This window comes from Emericellopsis atlantica (genome assembly GCF_019669845.1).
Source record: "Emericellopsis atlantica unplaced genomic scaffold F5Z01scaffold_40, whole genome shotgun sequence".
NCBI lineage: Eukaryota > Fungi > Ascomycota > Sordariomycetes > Hypocreales > Bionectriaceae > Emericellopsis > Emericellopsis atlantica.
Genome location: NW_025764742.1, coordinates 149,941 through 162,843, shown reverse-complemented (window position 1 = coordinate 162,843; position 12,903 = coordinate 149,941). Strand labels below are relative to the sequence as shown.

Below are 12,903 nucleotides of genomic sequence, written 5' to 3'. Positions count from 1 at the left end.
CATGGCCTGCGGCGCAGCGTTGATAGCGCTTGGCGCGCTGGGAGGAGGGCTCGTGACATTCGAGGGCAGATTTGCCCGAGATGAATGCGCGAACGTATTGAAGGCACGGTGGGTGCCGGAGAGTACTTTCGAAGGGAGGGCGTTGCTTTGTGAGCGTTTGAGCAAGACGAGCAAAGCGCGAAAACTCACCTTTTGACGCTTCTTGGGCGTCTCAATCTCGTCGTTATTATTATCGTCGTCGTCGTCGTTGGCGCTATCGCGAGCGTTGGTCTGCTTCGCGGCCTGCTCGGCGGCCAGCCGCCGAGCTTCCGCCACTTGGGCGCGGGTCTGGGTGAGGCGCTCGTGAGATGGAAGAACTATTCGCACACGTTAGCTAAGCTCGTAAAACTCAAACTGAGCGTATCAAACGTACGGGCAGGCATGATGAAAGTGGTATAAAGAGGAAACATCAAATTCCGGCCTTAGGCAGGGGAATGCGACTCTCTTATGCACTTTCGGCCTCTCACCTCAATGCTCTGAAAGCATTGTTCGAGTCACAAATAGCCTATTGAGGCCTCAACAACCATTCACGAACAATAGCAATTGAGGGCATCACCACATCACTGACGCCACCTATAGGACCCAACAACATCAGATCAACCCACATGAGCACTACAGCCATTAGAACAATGCTCCAACGCCTTAGATGAAGCAGAGACCCCACCTCAGAACCCCACTAATCAGCAACGACAATGACACTCGCGTGGTCAAATGACCACACAAGTGGGGGGTGTGTGATGATGAGCCTACCTTACAGCGGGGCTAGGCTCGATTGAGATTCTGCCGTTAGCGGTGAAAAGGTAACACCGGAAGGGTGAGAACCTGAAATTAGTGAGACCGGAGGTAAACGACCCGGAACATAGGAAATTAGAGAGGAAGGCTCTAAGAGGATAGGATCATGCGATCAAGAACGCATAAATAGAGCCTCAACGGCTATCTCTTTTGTAATAATACAAGGCACTTGAACAACCTTCTCCACAGCGCATCACAACACCACTGGACGCCACAAGGCATCACATACCCGCGCCGTAGTGATGGTCAACAAGCATATGCCCCAATGCTTCTTTTGAGCATTAGCGTTTTGTCGGTATTGGATGCGGCCCCTCATCAACCCAGAAGCGATGCAACACAACAGACGCAGCAGTAATTTAAGTTAAGGCCGGCAGAGAGACAACCAATGGATCCGCCGAGTCTGGCGTTGCCTCTGTGCGTTCATGCGTTTGCTGGCTATCGCACTGATAGGCAGTAGCGTCTTGTCACAGAAGACAGGGAGGCCTCTGTCCCGCATATAATTATGTCGCAATACGGATACAGCATCCAATACAGTCAGTATTATTATATGTCCTGCTGCTGTGTGCTAGGACGACCAGATGCATCAAGCTCGATGAAGTCACAACCAGAGAGTGCTCGCACGACACTTGCGTATACACTGCCGACGATGCTTCGGCATTTGATGCTCGGCATGGCGGGCCTGGCACACCACCCGCCCAGTGCTGCTCCCCGCACGCAACGCGATAGCAACAAGGAATTATTCTATTAGTCCATGGGAGATCGACACCGATAGTCACAATGCACAGTGCACTCACTCACTTATCACTATGTACACCACTCGAGAACAGTCCGGGATTTCGGCCTGTAAACGCGTCGTTGCGAGACAATGCTACGTATAGTCAATCAGGAGATTGAGCGCCGGTCATCGCCGAGTTACATGATTTTGTTCTCAAGAAGCAACGCTGGCGAGCCTGAGAAAAGCTCGTGCTAACGGTGAACTTCGCAAGCGAAGCGTTTTTGCCACGGGCCCAAGCCACCACGATAAGCCTCACAATCAACGAGATTGAGTCATTCGCGTCCCTGGGGCCTCAGCCATCTTGCACAGCCCCTACCGTGGCGTCGTCCATCACAGTCTCACAGACGTTATTATTACGGCGACTTTTCAGGAACAGCCAAACGAGACCGGGGGAGAACTTTTGGCAAGAATGGATACACCCCGGACACATTCAAGCAAGTGAGCACTCACCACTTCAATAGCGCTCTCCCAACAATATTGCGCGACTATTCCCGCCCGGCCACTCCGCACAGACTACAGAGGGGGTAAACTGCCCACCAACTGGCTACTGCCCACCCACGACGATGGCAAACGACATCATCATGCAGCGAAGGGTTCTGGAAGGGCAACAGGAACTTGAGGGCCAGGCCTCAGGGGATTTGCGGGTCAAACTCCCAAGGAAACATGAGCCTGCCCATGATGGATCATCGCCGGAAGCCTTACGCGTTGTGAGGTGCCTCATCCAAAGTTTCCAACAACACACTTTGAACTTTGTCCTGTCCCAGACCCCAAGGCGACGAGCATCAACCATTACTGCACTGGCCACCGATCAGCCCAGTAAGTACCCCGTCAATGCTGGGCGTCGCAAGTATTGCATCCCTCGTTATTCATGCGCGCAACGCCACAACCAATTCATGCCCAAGCACGCCCCTTGGAAATGAAAACGCGATCACGGTCATCCCGAACCTTGCGCAGGCTGCGCAGCCCGCAGACGGTGGCTGGCCTTCTCGAACAATTCGAAAATTCCCGGCCAGGCGGACATCAGTCACCCCCACGATTCGATCCGATAAAAATTCATGATTGATGAGCGGATCCTGCCCTTTGGTGCCACGAAGAAAAATTTGCCAGTACCGACTTTACTCTCTTCACGATGTCGATACGTATCTATTTACGAGTCGGCGGCCGCGAGCCGAACCGACTAACGTCTGCACAGCACGGCAGCACCGAGCCGATCCAGGGCCGGGAAACCCTTTTCATCTTGCCATGCCATGACATGTCACTTGTTTATTGCTTGGAGCCTTCTAGGCGACGCCTTGTCCGGTCTACTAGGCAGGCGGGTCTGGATCCGTACAAGGTTGAGTGGTTGACTCTTTGACTCGTTGTAAGCTTGTTGCCGGAAAAATACCTAATAATGACCACGGGCCTGATGTGACATCCGCTGTCGGTAATAAGGACACGGAGACTCCGTCCGCATTGACTACGCACGTCTGTGCGTTGACTCACCACGCAACGCGCGACAAGTCTCTGAAGGAAATTTTCTGGCATCACCACCATCATCAAATCCAAGATGGTCCAAGTCCAACCACTGGAGCACGCGCCGCCACCCCCTGGATAACCACAAGCTTGGCGAGAAGTTATTTTACAGTCGCATTTGCGCCTCCCTGCGCGCGCGTCCCACTCCTGGGTGCTCACCGGTTGGCTGCAGGCGCCCGGACCCCTACCAGTTCAGTTTTGCCTGTCCTGTCGCGCGATGAATGGCTTTCACGGCTCGAGAGAGCTGGGGCATGTCATTACCAGCCGATGGTTCCCGTGAGACGTGAATGCTTGTTTTGTGCAGCTCGGCCACCACCGCCCTCCCTTGATTAGTGCACCCACTACTGCCACGCACCGTGCCGTAAGTGATCTCGGACGTTCAATGCAGAGAACGTGAATCGTTCCTGGTGAGTGGAAAGATCACTGTGCCAAAGTGAGAAACGACCACAGAATTCATCGACCAGCGTCGGCACGACAGCGGTGAAAATGCTGTCTACTGTTATTACGTACTACCGCGAGAAACGGCTGGCCGCTGGACAAGCCCTTTCTTCAGCCGCACCCACCGAACTTGTGATATCCACCGAGTTTACGTTGCTCAGATTCGATGGATATGGGGAGAACTCGTCCCCATGACTCGAACAGCGATAGTATTGCGGGCTTTATTGAACTTCGGGATCCGCCGTCGAGTACGGACTACGGAGCACAATGTTCGAAACACATAATATTGATACAAAATTGAGTCATGTGTTGAACTTTGGGTCCTACGAAACCTGTCGTGCAACTTCTCGTGTCTTGGAAGCTGTGGAGTTGTTGACAACTTGCGCCAAGTGAAGGACGGCCACACCGGTGGGTAAGTAAGTAGTTACCTCGAAGTCTCTGTAACATGATGTCTCTGCTGTCTTTTCCGATTGTGGTAATAGAGAGCGGACCTGAAATCATTGACACACGACACGCGAGATGTGAATCTACAGAAGATAACGTTAGACCGTCGCCGTTATAGACACCGTCGCGAAGAAGCAAATGCGGTGCATATTGACCCCGAACACCAAGCTATGCTATGCTATGAATGTATCATCCAAGAGGCCATGATCAGGCTTGTAACAGACACGAATAATAACTGAATAGACCCGCCCCGGACAAACCACAACCTTGTTTTGTTCATTGTGTTGTACAACCCGTCCGTGATTATGTTGCACGCTCAATACGCACTCAAGCTGAACTCCCCCTCGAACCCCTTGTTGAGCAGGATAGATGCGATCCGCAGCCGTTGGAGCGGCATCTCGTCAGACGTGTATGTGTCGATCGGATTCAACCCTAGTGCAAGGCACATGGCGTTTGTGATTGTGTGGACGCCGCAGTCCCAGCCATTCGTTTGCCGTGGCGCCTCATGGGTCACCACCTTCCATTCGTCCTCTTCAAATTTCTCCTTCAACATGTCCTTTACCCATGCCATGGTGAGGTTGGTGTATTTCTTGTTGCCGTGAGGGCTCATCGAGTCCATGTGTGACACTGTTCTCTTCTGCGGCCGGACGACAATGAGTGTCCAGTGGCTATGCTCGCAGATGGGCATAAAAATGCTGTCAATGTCGAGGAAATTCTCCTTCTTGACGCCTTTGCGGCCCAGGGGCCGTTGTGTATTCAGGGGCCCCTTTTTCTGGAGGTTTGGGAAGAAAAAGGAGCTCAAGACAAGCGTCTTGCGCGTCTGCGTCTTGACGTTGGTGATACCTGCGGCCGAGTTGATTGCCTGTTCCAGCCAGAGCAGTGCTCCATTGACAATCTCGTCATTGAGCCACACGGTCGGCGGAACGACCCTTGCAAAGTCGTGCTGTTGCAGTCCCGTGTTCTCGGCCGTCTGCGCCAGAACTTTGCCACCAGGGGCCCGTATGGTTTCATGTGCACGCTTTGTCCAGTCGTCAGACAGCGGGGAGATGAACTGCGCCTTGGGAGCGCGTAGCCCGCCTGTGAGGGCTAGTAGCTCCTGCTCCTTGCGGAGCCTCTCCTTTGCTTCACGAAGTCGGCGCTCCTCTGCCTCTTTAGCTGCCTGCTGCTCTCTTTGGAGCTGTTCTTCGATCTCTTTCTGTTCCTTCTCTTCCAAGATGCGGCGGAGCTCAGCCTCCGACAGAATACTGAGCCTGTCATAGGGGCGTTTGGCCAAATCGTCCCACGCGATTGGCTTCCGCAACTCGTCGAGACAGTCTTTCAGTGTGGGTCTCTTGCTAGGAGCCACAGGCGGGACTATCTCTTCATAAACCCTCCTTTGCTCTTCCTCGTACTTTTTGCAGAACTCGAGGAACTCCCACCTGTTGGCTTTGCCGGTATAAGTAGGACGAGGAAATGACGGTATTTTTGGAGGTTCTGGCGGTACTGGCGTCGCATCTGATGGCGTAGTTTCGCGGAAAGGGGCTGGCGTCTCTGGATAGGCACCGACGGGATGTGGTGTGCTTTCGCGGAGCAGGGCGTCCTCCTCAGGGGGTGTCGGACGTCTAGAGGAGGTGGAGATCTCGAGTCCGGCCAGGAGGGAAAGGGGCTGCTGCTCCTTTGCAGAGTGCTGGTGGCCCGGTGCCGACTGTTCGTCTGATCCGACATGCTGAGTAGTGGGTATGTTGTCCTCTGGTTCGGGGGAGAGAAGACCACTGCGCGCACCGACAAGGCGATGGGATGCGCTGCTCTTCCCGGGCGGTACTCGTGTGAACGAGGCCCGCTTCCTAAGGCCCCGGGGCGACAGGGATAGCCGACTGACGCCCGGAGCAGTGCCGTGAGCATGGTGGTGCCGGCGGGTTGTGAGAGGAGACTGCATAGCTGTGCTGCTCGACCTTAAACGCTTGCAATCCTTCCTTTCCGGTGAATCAATGTGTCGTTTGCTGTGTCTTTGTGGCAGGTTGAAGTAACTATGGCGAGAGTTGAGACCTTTCCCTGGGCTGTCACTCTGCTGATGAGCGACAGTTGTCGGTGCAGCGTCGCGTTTTGACGCCTTGGAAGGGGTTGATGCGTTTGAAGTCGGTATAGGTACTGTACTTGTCAATGAGTGTTCGCGAAGATATCACCAGGGACATGCGTACAGTTTGAGGCGACCCAGCGGGTCCCCGTCGTTACTATCCCCGTTATGTACTCCATGACTGCGCGTGCTTGCGACAGGCTGAATAGATTGAGAACGGAAAAGGTGGAGGAAGCGACCTATGAGAAGATGAGAGGTCAGCTGTGATTCAATGGCTCGGGCCGGCGACGACAGTTAAGTGAGAGAAATCTTGGAGCCGGTGATGAGGATTCAACATGAAGCAGGGTTGGTGGGATAATAGAAGCTCATGAGCGTTTGACGGCAAAGCAAGCGAAGAGAGAACGCACGTCTGAAGATGAAGTCGCTAACATCTTACACTCTGATACAGAGCATCAGAGAGGCATGTCGCAATCGATGAGGGCTTGCCGAATGTGGAGTAGTTGGCGTGAGGTCGGCCTCCCGAGATCCAACTCCGATGTGAGTTTATAGTCAGGCTGGCGATTCGAGAAAGCTTGTTCTGAACCTCTGGGGTTCGCTGCTCGCACTTTCGACACGTTTCACGAGCCTCTGCGCGCGTGGCAGCCCGTCACATGTAGGTGTTCTGGTGTCAAATCGCACTCCTCAGGAGTAAGTGGCATTGAGAGTCGATAAATTTGATGTTTCGGTGCTTGCGACGGTTAAGTTGATGATTTCGGAGCCATCCAGTTGAAGGACAAGGTGAGAGGTCGCGCAACAATGAATGAATGCGACAAGGGTGGATGGGGCGACGCGCCGGCCTGTCATTGGTCAGCCCGCTCCCCAGCCACAGCCAACCAGCCTTACTCAGCCACTCCATCGACCGCTACTCGAAATGGGTCTGAAACGCAAGACAAAAAAAGTCGCTAGCGATGGTGAGCAGAACCAAGGTACGTAGCCACCTAAGATAAAATACATGATTGTAGTGTAAAGGTGCAAATACTTCTACAGCCTTGTGCAGCCTCCAGGCGTTATACTACCTACTTATAGGTAATTATTGCTCGATATTGGCACCACCCCTAAATTCCTAATGAGGATATTCTTAATCAAGACACCAGCGCCAGCGACTTTGTCGAGAGGATACGGCAGATCTGCAAATTTACTGATCGAGGCTTTGTTTCATTCAACTATGCAACGCTACTTGAATCCGCGACGTCTATACATATCCAGGCGTGCACTCGGACTCAGAGCCGTGCCTGCGTCTTCGTGTCACTCACCCCCTTGGTACAAAATGCACCAAAGTACTCGTTGAGGGCCTCCATTGTCCCCTTGCCCTCTTGCAGCTCAACGATAGCGCCCACGTATCCATCAGGCCGGACAACGACGACGCCCTGTGAGTCGCCAAAGCCCGTCTTCGCATGCGCTGGTGCTTTGGCGGCTGGCACCTTTTCGTCGTGCAGGTCGTCTGCGTAGATGTGTTCTCGATACCTGGCAAGAACCCCCGGGACATCTCGAGAGATCTCAATGTCCGATCGCTTGGTCGCAAACACAGTGCAAATGGTGAAGAACAAGCTATGGGGATTGTTCTTCTCGTGGTGTGAGACTAACGACACGTCTTGGCGTAGGTGATTCGTGTAGAAGGAGTTCTTGGCCACAAGTCCGTTCGCAAGGTCGCACAGTGCTGTCCGTGACTTCTTGGGGTCACCACCAAAGACGAACAAGCGGAATGATCCATTCAAGGGGACCTCTTGCTCCAAATGGACAATGTTTGCATCTACAACCCTCGTGACGTTCGTGTTGATGAAGAGATGCCCGGGACTGAGCTTCGTTGCCTTTTTCAGCATAAGGCTTGATTGTGCTGGGTGGTCTGGCGACCAGTTCAGGACGTTCGGCTCGTAATACACGCCGTAACCACTTGTAAACTCGCAAGACTCCTTGAACATCTTGACAAAGTCGTTGTCGTGCTCCTCAGCTTCGGTGCCGTGATTGTCGGACGCTGCCTTGACCTCGTCTGCCGCAGGTATCCGCTGAGAAAAGAGCTTAGCATACCGGTTGTCGAACTCGAGCAGCTTCTGGGCCATTTTCCTGCGCTCGGGCTCATACGTCTTCAGCAAGTCCCGCTTGGCGAAGCCGCTCTCAACCGCATGAATTTTCCAAGCGAGGTTTTGAGCATCGAGGAAAGCCGTATTCATCCCCTGACCAGCTTTAGGCTGCACGGCATTAGCTTTAGAAAAGAACGGTGAAATGGTCGGTCAACATACGCTATGAGTGTGGCATGCATCGCCTCCGAGAAACACACGCTGATCTAGTGTGTAATTGTCGGCGATTCCCTGCCCAATGGGATAGACCGAGAACCATTCAACTCTCTCCCAAGTGATTCGGTAAGGTTGGAGGATCTTTTTGGCCATCTCTTGGACCTCGCTCTCGGTCGCGGTGCGTTTGGACTCCCAGTCTGGGTCCGACGAGGAGGCGAGCTGAATGTACAGGCGAACCATGTCGTTTTCTCTCGGAATGACCATGATAGACCCATGTTCGCTATGGATAGTGGCTTTCATCTGCATTACGTTAGTCTCATCGGATAAGGACTGCTTTCCGTAGCCCGGAAGCACCTACCTTGATGTCTGGGAAGTCTGTGTCAACCACACCGTCTAGCACGGCCCAGACATGAGAAATAGGGTCATGATAGCGGACAGGGATACCCAGTTTCTGCCTCACAAACGATCGTGCACCCTCACCGCCAAACAGGTATTTGGCTCGGATCTTTTCAGTTCGAGGTCCGTCTACCTGAGACAGCTCAACCTGGACAGGGTATGTGGCGTCCTTTGCCGGGTCAGTTTGAAAGTCATGTACTGTCCAGGGCCGTTGGACGTGGACTCCATTCTTCTCCAAATCGGCAATGAAGACCCTTTCAATCAGCCCTTGGTGCAGCAGCGTCGTGAAGGGGTACCGCGCATCGATGAAACTCGGACAGCTAGCCCAGGTGCCAGTTCTCGCAATGCCTTTGCAGTTGGGGTCCCAGAATGCGACCTCGTACACCCGAGCAGGCTTGTGATCCATGATGGCGGCCTTCAGTCCCATGTTCCTCAGGAGATCCAGAGACCGAGGCTGTATGCCATCTGCGCGACCTGTAGGCGTTGGCTCAGGGCGATTGTCCACATGTTTGATCTTGTAGCCCCATCTTGCAAGCATCGTAGAGAGCATCAGTCCGACTGGACCGGCACCGACAATGACTAGTACCAAATGTCAGTTCCATCCGTGCCTGTGATGTGTGCTGCTCGTACCAATGTCATAGTAAGCGACCCCGTCGGGTCTCACATTCTCTTTAGTCGACATGCTTGTGGAGTGTATCAATCGTGAAGTCTGCGAGCGCCTGCAGCTGGTCTCCTTGGTGTATCAAACTCAACGTCCGTGCCGTGGGAGTAGAAGCGATGAGGAAGACAACATGGCGGACAGCGCAGTCCAGCAACTCTGCAGACCATTTATATAACCAACATTGGTCATGAGTGAGCTTGGCTGCAGTGGGCTCAGCTTGAGATCTCGGGAAGTAATCACGGCACATCGGGCATTTAGCTGCCAACGGACCACACGAACGGCTCGCCTTCGCAGGCGGCTAGTCCTGGTTTGCCTCGGTCTCGATCTCGTCATCAGGCCTTTTGGGCATGCCATGTGTGTGGCGCCTGAAGGAACGAAATCATTGGCGTTTACGGACAGAATCTTTGGTCGGCAACAAAGATCGGTAGTGGAAGGTGGGGTGGGGGATGCGAGCAGCAGCGATGGACTGGACTCCTGGAGTCCAAGTGGAGATGCGTGGAGTGCTAAGGTGCTGATAGCATTTGTTTGGTCAAAAGCGGCCTTCGTTAACAAACTCTTATCATGCAGGCAGGCTTCACCCCAGGCATACCCCAGCTCAGTGCAATTGGCGTCATTGAAGTCATGCCGCACGACGAGCCTAGCCACTCAATTGATTACGGGACTAGCTCATCATTAATTAACTATACGAGAAGATACCGCAGAGCTGCCAGTCAGGTAATCGTGTCTCCTGAATAAAGGTGAATAACGGCAAAAACAGAAGACGAGGGCCTCTGGACTACTCCGTATGGACAAACCATTGGTGACTTTCAAAGTAGGAATCAGGACTCAGGAGTCAACAGACGGATGGGTCGACCATAAAACGTGCATGTCTCCGCCTATCGACATGGCACGAGGTCTAGACTCTTCAAAAAGGGTCAAGGGACTCCCAAGAGCATCGTTGCCGACTCGGTTCGTCGGCTTATTGTCGAGTACTCGGGGTCCCGGGGTCCCCGAAATCTTGATGATCTTGCCAGGAGCCTGGCAACATGCGCGATTTGCCCTCGTTGGAACATACTAACAAGCCGCAGCATACCCAAGACTCTTGAAGACGTTTAGAACGTACCGCAACTTGCACCAGCGGGAACGCATTTCTCCGTGCTTCCGCAGGACTTGGACTGGCAGCCCACTTCTGGGAACAAAGGCCACAACACTGAAACCGGTTCTTGAATAGGATTGAAGAATCATATGTAATAAACGTGGATACCAAGAAACCACCATCAGTTGTAAGGGTTCATGCTGTGGACAGACAACATTTGCAAGATGTTGGTAGTTCCCCTCGAGTCAACGAACAGCCAACTGTCTACTTGTACAGACCACAGGCACCGCACCTTCGGCTCGATAGTGGCTTATTAAACTAAGTTACCTACTAGCTGGTGGACGAACCAAAGCCCAGTCATGCGTGAGTTCAACTCTCTGTTATTGGATGAGAAGTTGGTATATCTCATCCCAACTTGACTCCCTGTTCACTTCAGTGTCACATCGGCTTGGGCTGCCTTAGCTTGGATATATCAATGTTACTTTGAGTTTTTTCGCTTCAATGAATAACAAGGTAGGCTTGTCCTTAGCCCCAGAGCAACTCACACTCACACTCACCCTCACCAATTACACCGTGCAAACCGCCTGCTTACATTACTGGGCTCGACATGCCGCGCCAGAGTCCTCTCAAGGGCGCGAACAGGCACTCACACCCTACACAGTCTCCTTCAACTCCAGTTAGACCAGGAGGATCTCATGCGTCAGGAAGCACTCGCACACAGTCCCTCTCACCTCAAAAGCGCAACCCGAAACAACCTCTCCATATCCGGATGAACCTGACCGAGACGCAGATGGACAGAATCACCGACGCGTGAGAAGAATCCCATCCCCCTTGTCGCGATGCACAGACTTACCGAAGTAGCTTCTCAAAGGGGGTGGACATCAGCCCTACGAGAAACCACAGTCGTTCTCCATCCAAGCTTGCCGACGCAAGCAGGGAGCGCTCGTCACCTTGTGTACACTTCCAGGAACACAGCTGCGGGAACGACGACTTGGGCTCCCATGATGGCAACTCGACTACCTTCTCCGACTTGATGCCGCGGCGTTCCGAACTCCATGACTCAAACCACAGTCTCGCCGAGCGAAGGCGCCGTGCAACGCCAGCGCCAATCCTTGTTCACGGCCAACACAGGGCCCGGTCTATACCGCGCCGCGTTGAGATGCAGCCTATCCGTGACGACCCATCACCCCTGGACTCAAAAATGATGTATATGATTGACCCAACTCGCCAAAGTAGAGAGGTCCCCGGTGATCCCCTGCCTGTCTCCCCCCAGCGGGTTGACTACTCCAACCCGACTGCGTGTGTGGAAGATGGCGAGGATGGCACGCAGTACTTTGCCAACACCCCTTACCTTGAGGCCTATGGGCAATGGGCGGACGTACGCACATACAGAGACACAAAGCCCCTAGACCACCAAGACACCGAAGTGGGAGGTCTGAAAGGGTACACGCACCACTCCAAGAGCACTACGGATACTTCACGCCAAGAGCAGCAACGTGCCTCGCCAACGCGGCCCAGGCCGCCTCAGCTTCGCAGCGCCAAGGATGTCGAGTCCCCCATGTTCTCCCCCTTTCCATTCTACTTCCAAGGACAAGGCCTTACAACCCAGAAAAAGGGGGAGAAGACTATGATCGGAGAAAACGGCTGGCTCGAGCGCCCATGCGAAACAACCGACAAGTCGAAAAGGGGAGCCAAGAAGACGGGCCTCCTCGACGGAATCAAGAAGATTGCGAAAGACATGGTATGTTCTGCATGCAATGCATGACTGGCGCTGTTGAGTATACTAACCAAGAGCCAGAGTGAACAGTACAGCTCGACTCGACGAGGTCAGCATCCCGCCACAGAGGCGAGTGGCACGACGCTGGCCATCTCCCTGAACGCACGGGAGCAGAGCCTCCTGTACGGCGAGCTCGAGTTCCACCTGAGCAACGCGCTCAACACGTACATCACTGTGCAGCTGGAAAAGGGGCGTCTCCTGCCGGACAGACTCCACAAGATCAGCGACCACTGGCTCCAGCTCGGCCGGCCTCGCGTCCTCGGGTTCCGCTACGATCTCGAGACCCAGCTCGAGATACTGAGCCTGCATGTGCAGGAATTTGTGTTTTCCGGTCGGCGACAGGGCAACCCGACGGAGATCTGCGGGCTGCTGGACGCCATGAAGATCAACGCCCGCGCCATGCGCGTCCGGACCTTTTGCCAGCCTGACTCGGTGGTGGCCAAGCAGCTGGTCGACTCGCAGAGTCTCTTCAACCTCATCGGGGTAGGCAGAGAGGAGGACCTCGCGCTGACGGAGATTGCCCAATTTTTCAAGGTGTGTATCGAACGGGAGAAGCAGACTCGTGAGAAGGAACTGCGCAAGTCTCGGCCATCGGCCTTTGACCACGCTCACAGACACGAGGCTAGACACGGCCGTGGCTCTCGGGCGTAGACAGGAAGAATAGGCTGCGT

At 53.9% G+C, this 12,903-nt stretch overlaps 3 protein-coding genes across 3 annotated transcripts; 1 reads left to right on the top strand and 2 right to left on the bottom strand.

Annotated features, from left to right (window-relative positions):
- Positions 1-4,261: 4,261 nt before the first annotated feature.
- Positions 4,262-6,448, bottom strand: F5Z01DRAFT_420568 (uncharacterized protein). The gene is made up of 2 exons (XM_046259618.1): positions 6,178-6,448; positions 4,262-6,127 (listed from the first exon to the last, which is right to left on the bottom strand). Exons 1-2 carry the CDS (start codon positions 6,230-6,232, stop codon positions 4,317-4,319), a joined length of 1,866 nt encoding a protein of 621 aa, XP_046114164.1. The 5' UTR covers positions 6,233-6,448; the 3' UTR covers positions 4,262-4,316.
- A 727-nt stretch (positions 6,449-7,175) lies between these two features.
- On the bottom strand, positions 7,176-9,806 carry F5Z01DRAFT_714531 (FAD binding domain-containing protein). Its single transcript, XM_046266507.1, has 4 exons — positions 9,350-9,806; positions 8,682-9,298; positions 8,330-8,623; positions 7,176-8,278 (listed from the first exon to the last, which is right to left on the bottom strand). The coding sequence occupies exons 1-4, from the start codon at positions 9,399-9,401 to the stop codon at positions 7,313-7,315; spliced, it is 1,929 nt and encodes a 642-aa protein (XP_046114163.1). The 5' UTR covers positions 9,402-9,806; the 3' UTR covers positions 7,176-7,312.
- A 1,256-nt stretch (positions 9,807-11,062) lies between these two features.
- Positions 11,063-12,883, top strand: F5Z01DRAFT_640490 (uncharacterized protein; the record flags this gene model as incomplete). Its single annotated transcript, XM_046262522.1, has 3 exons — positions 11,063-11,265; positions 11,317-12,196; positions 12,254-12,883. The coding sequence occupies 3 exons, from the start codon at positions 11,063-11,065 to the stop codon at positions 12,881-12,883; spliced, it is 1,713 nt and encodes a 570-aa protein (XP_046114162.1).
- Between the last annotated feature and the right edge of the window lie 20 nt (positions 12,884-12,903).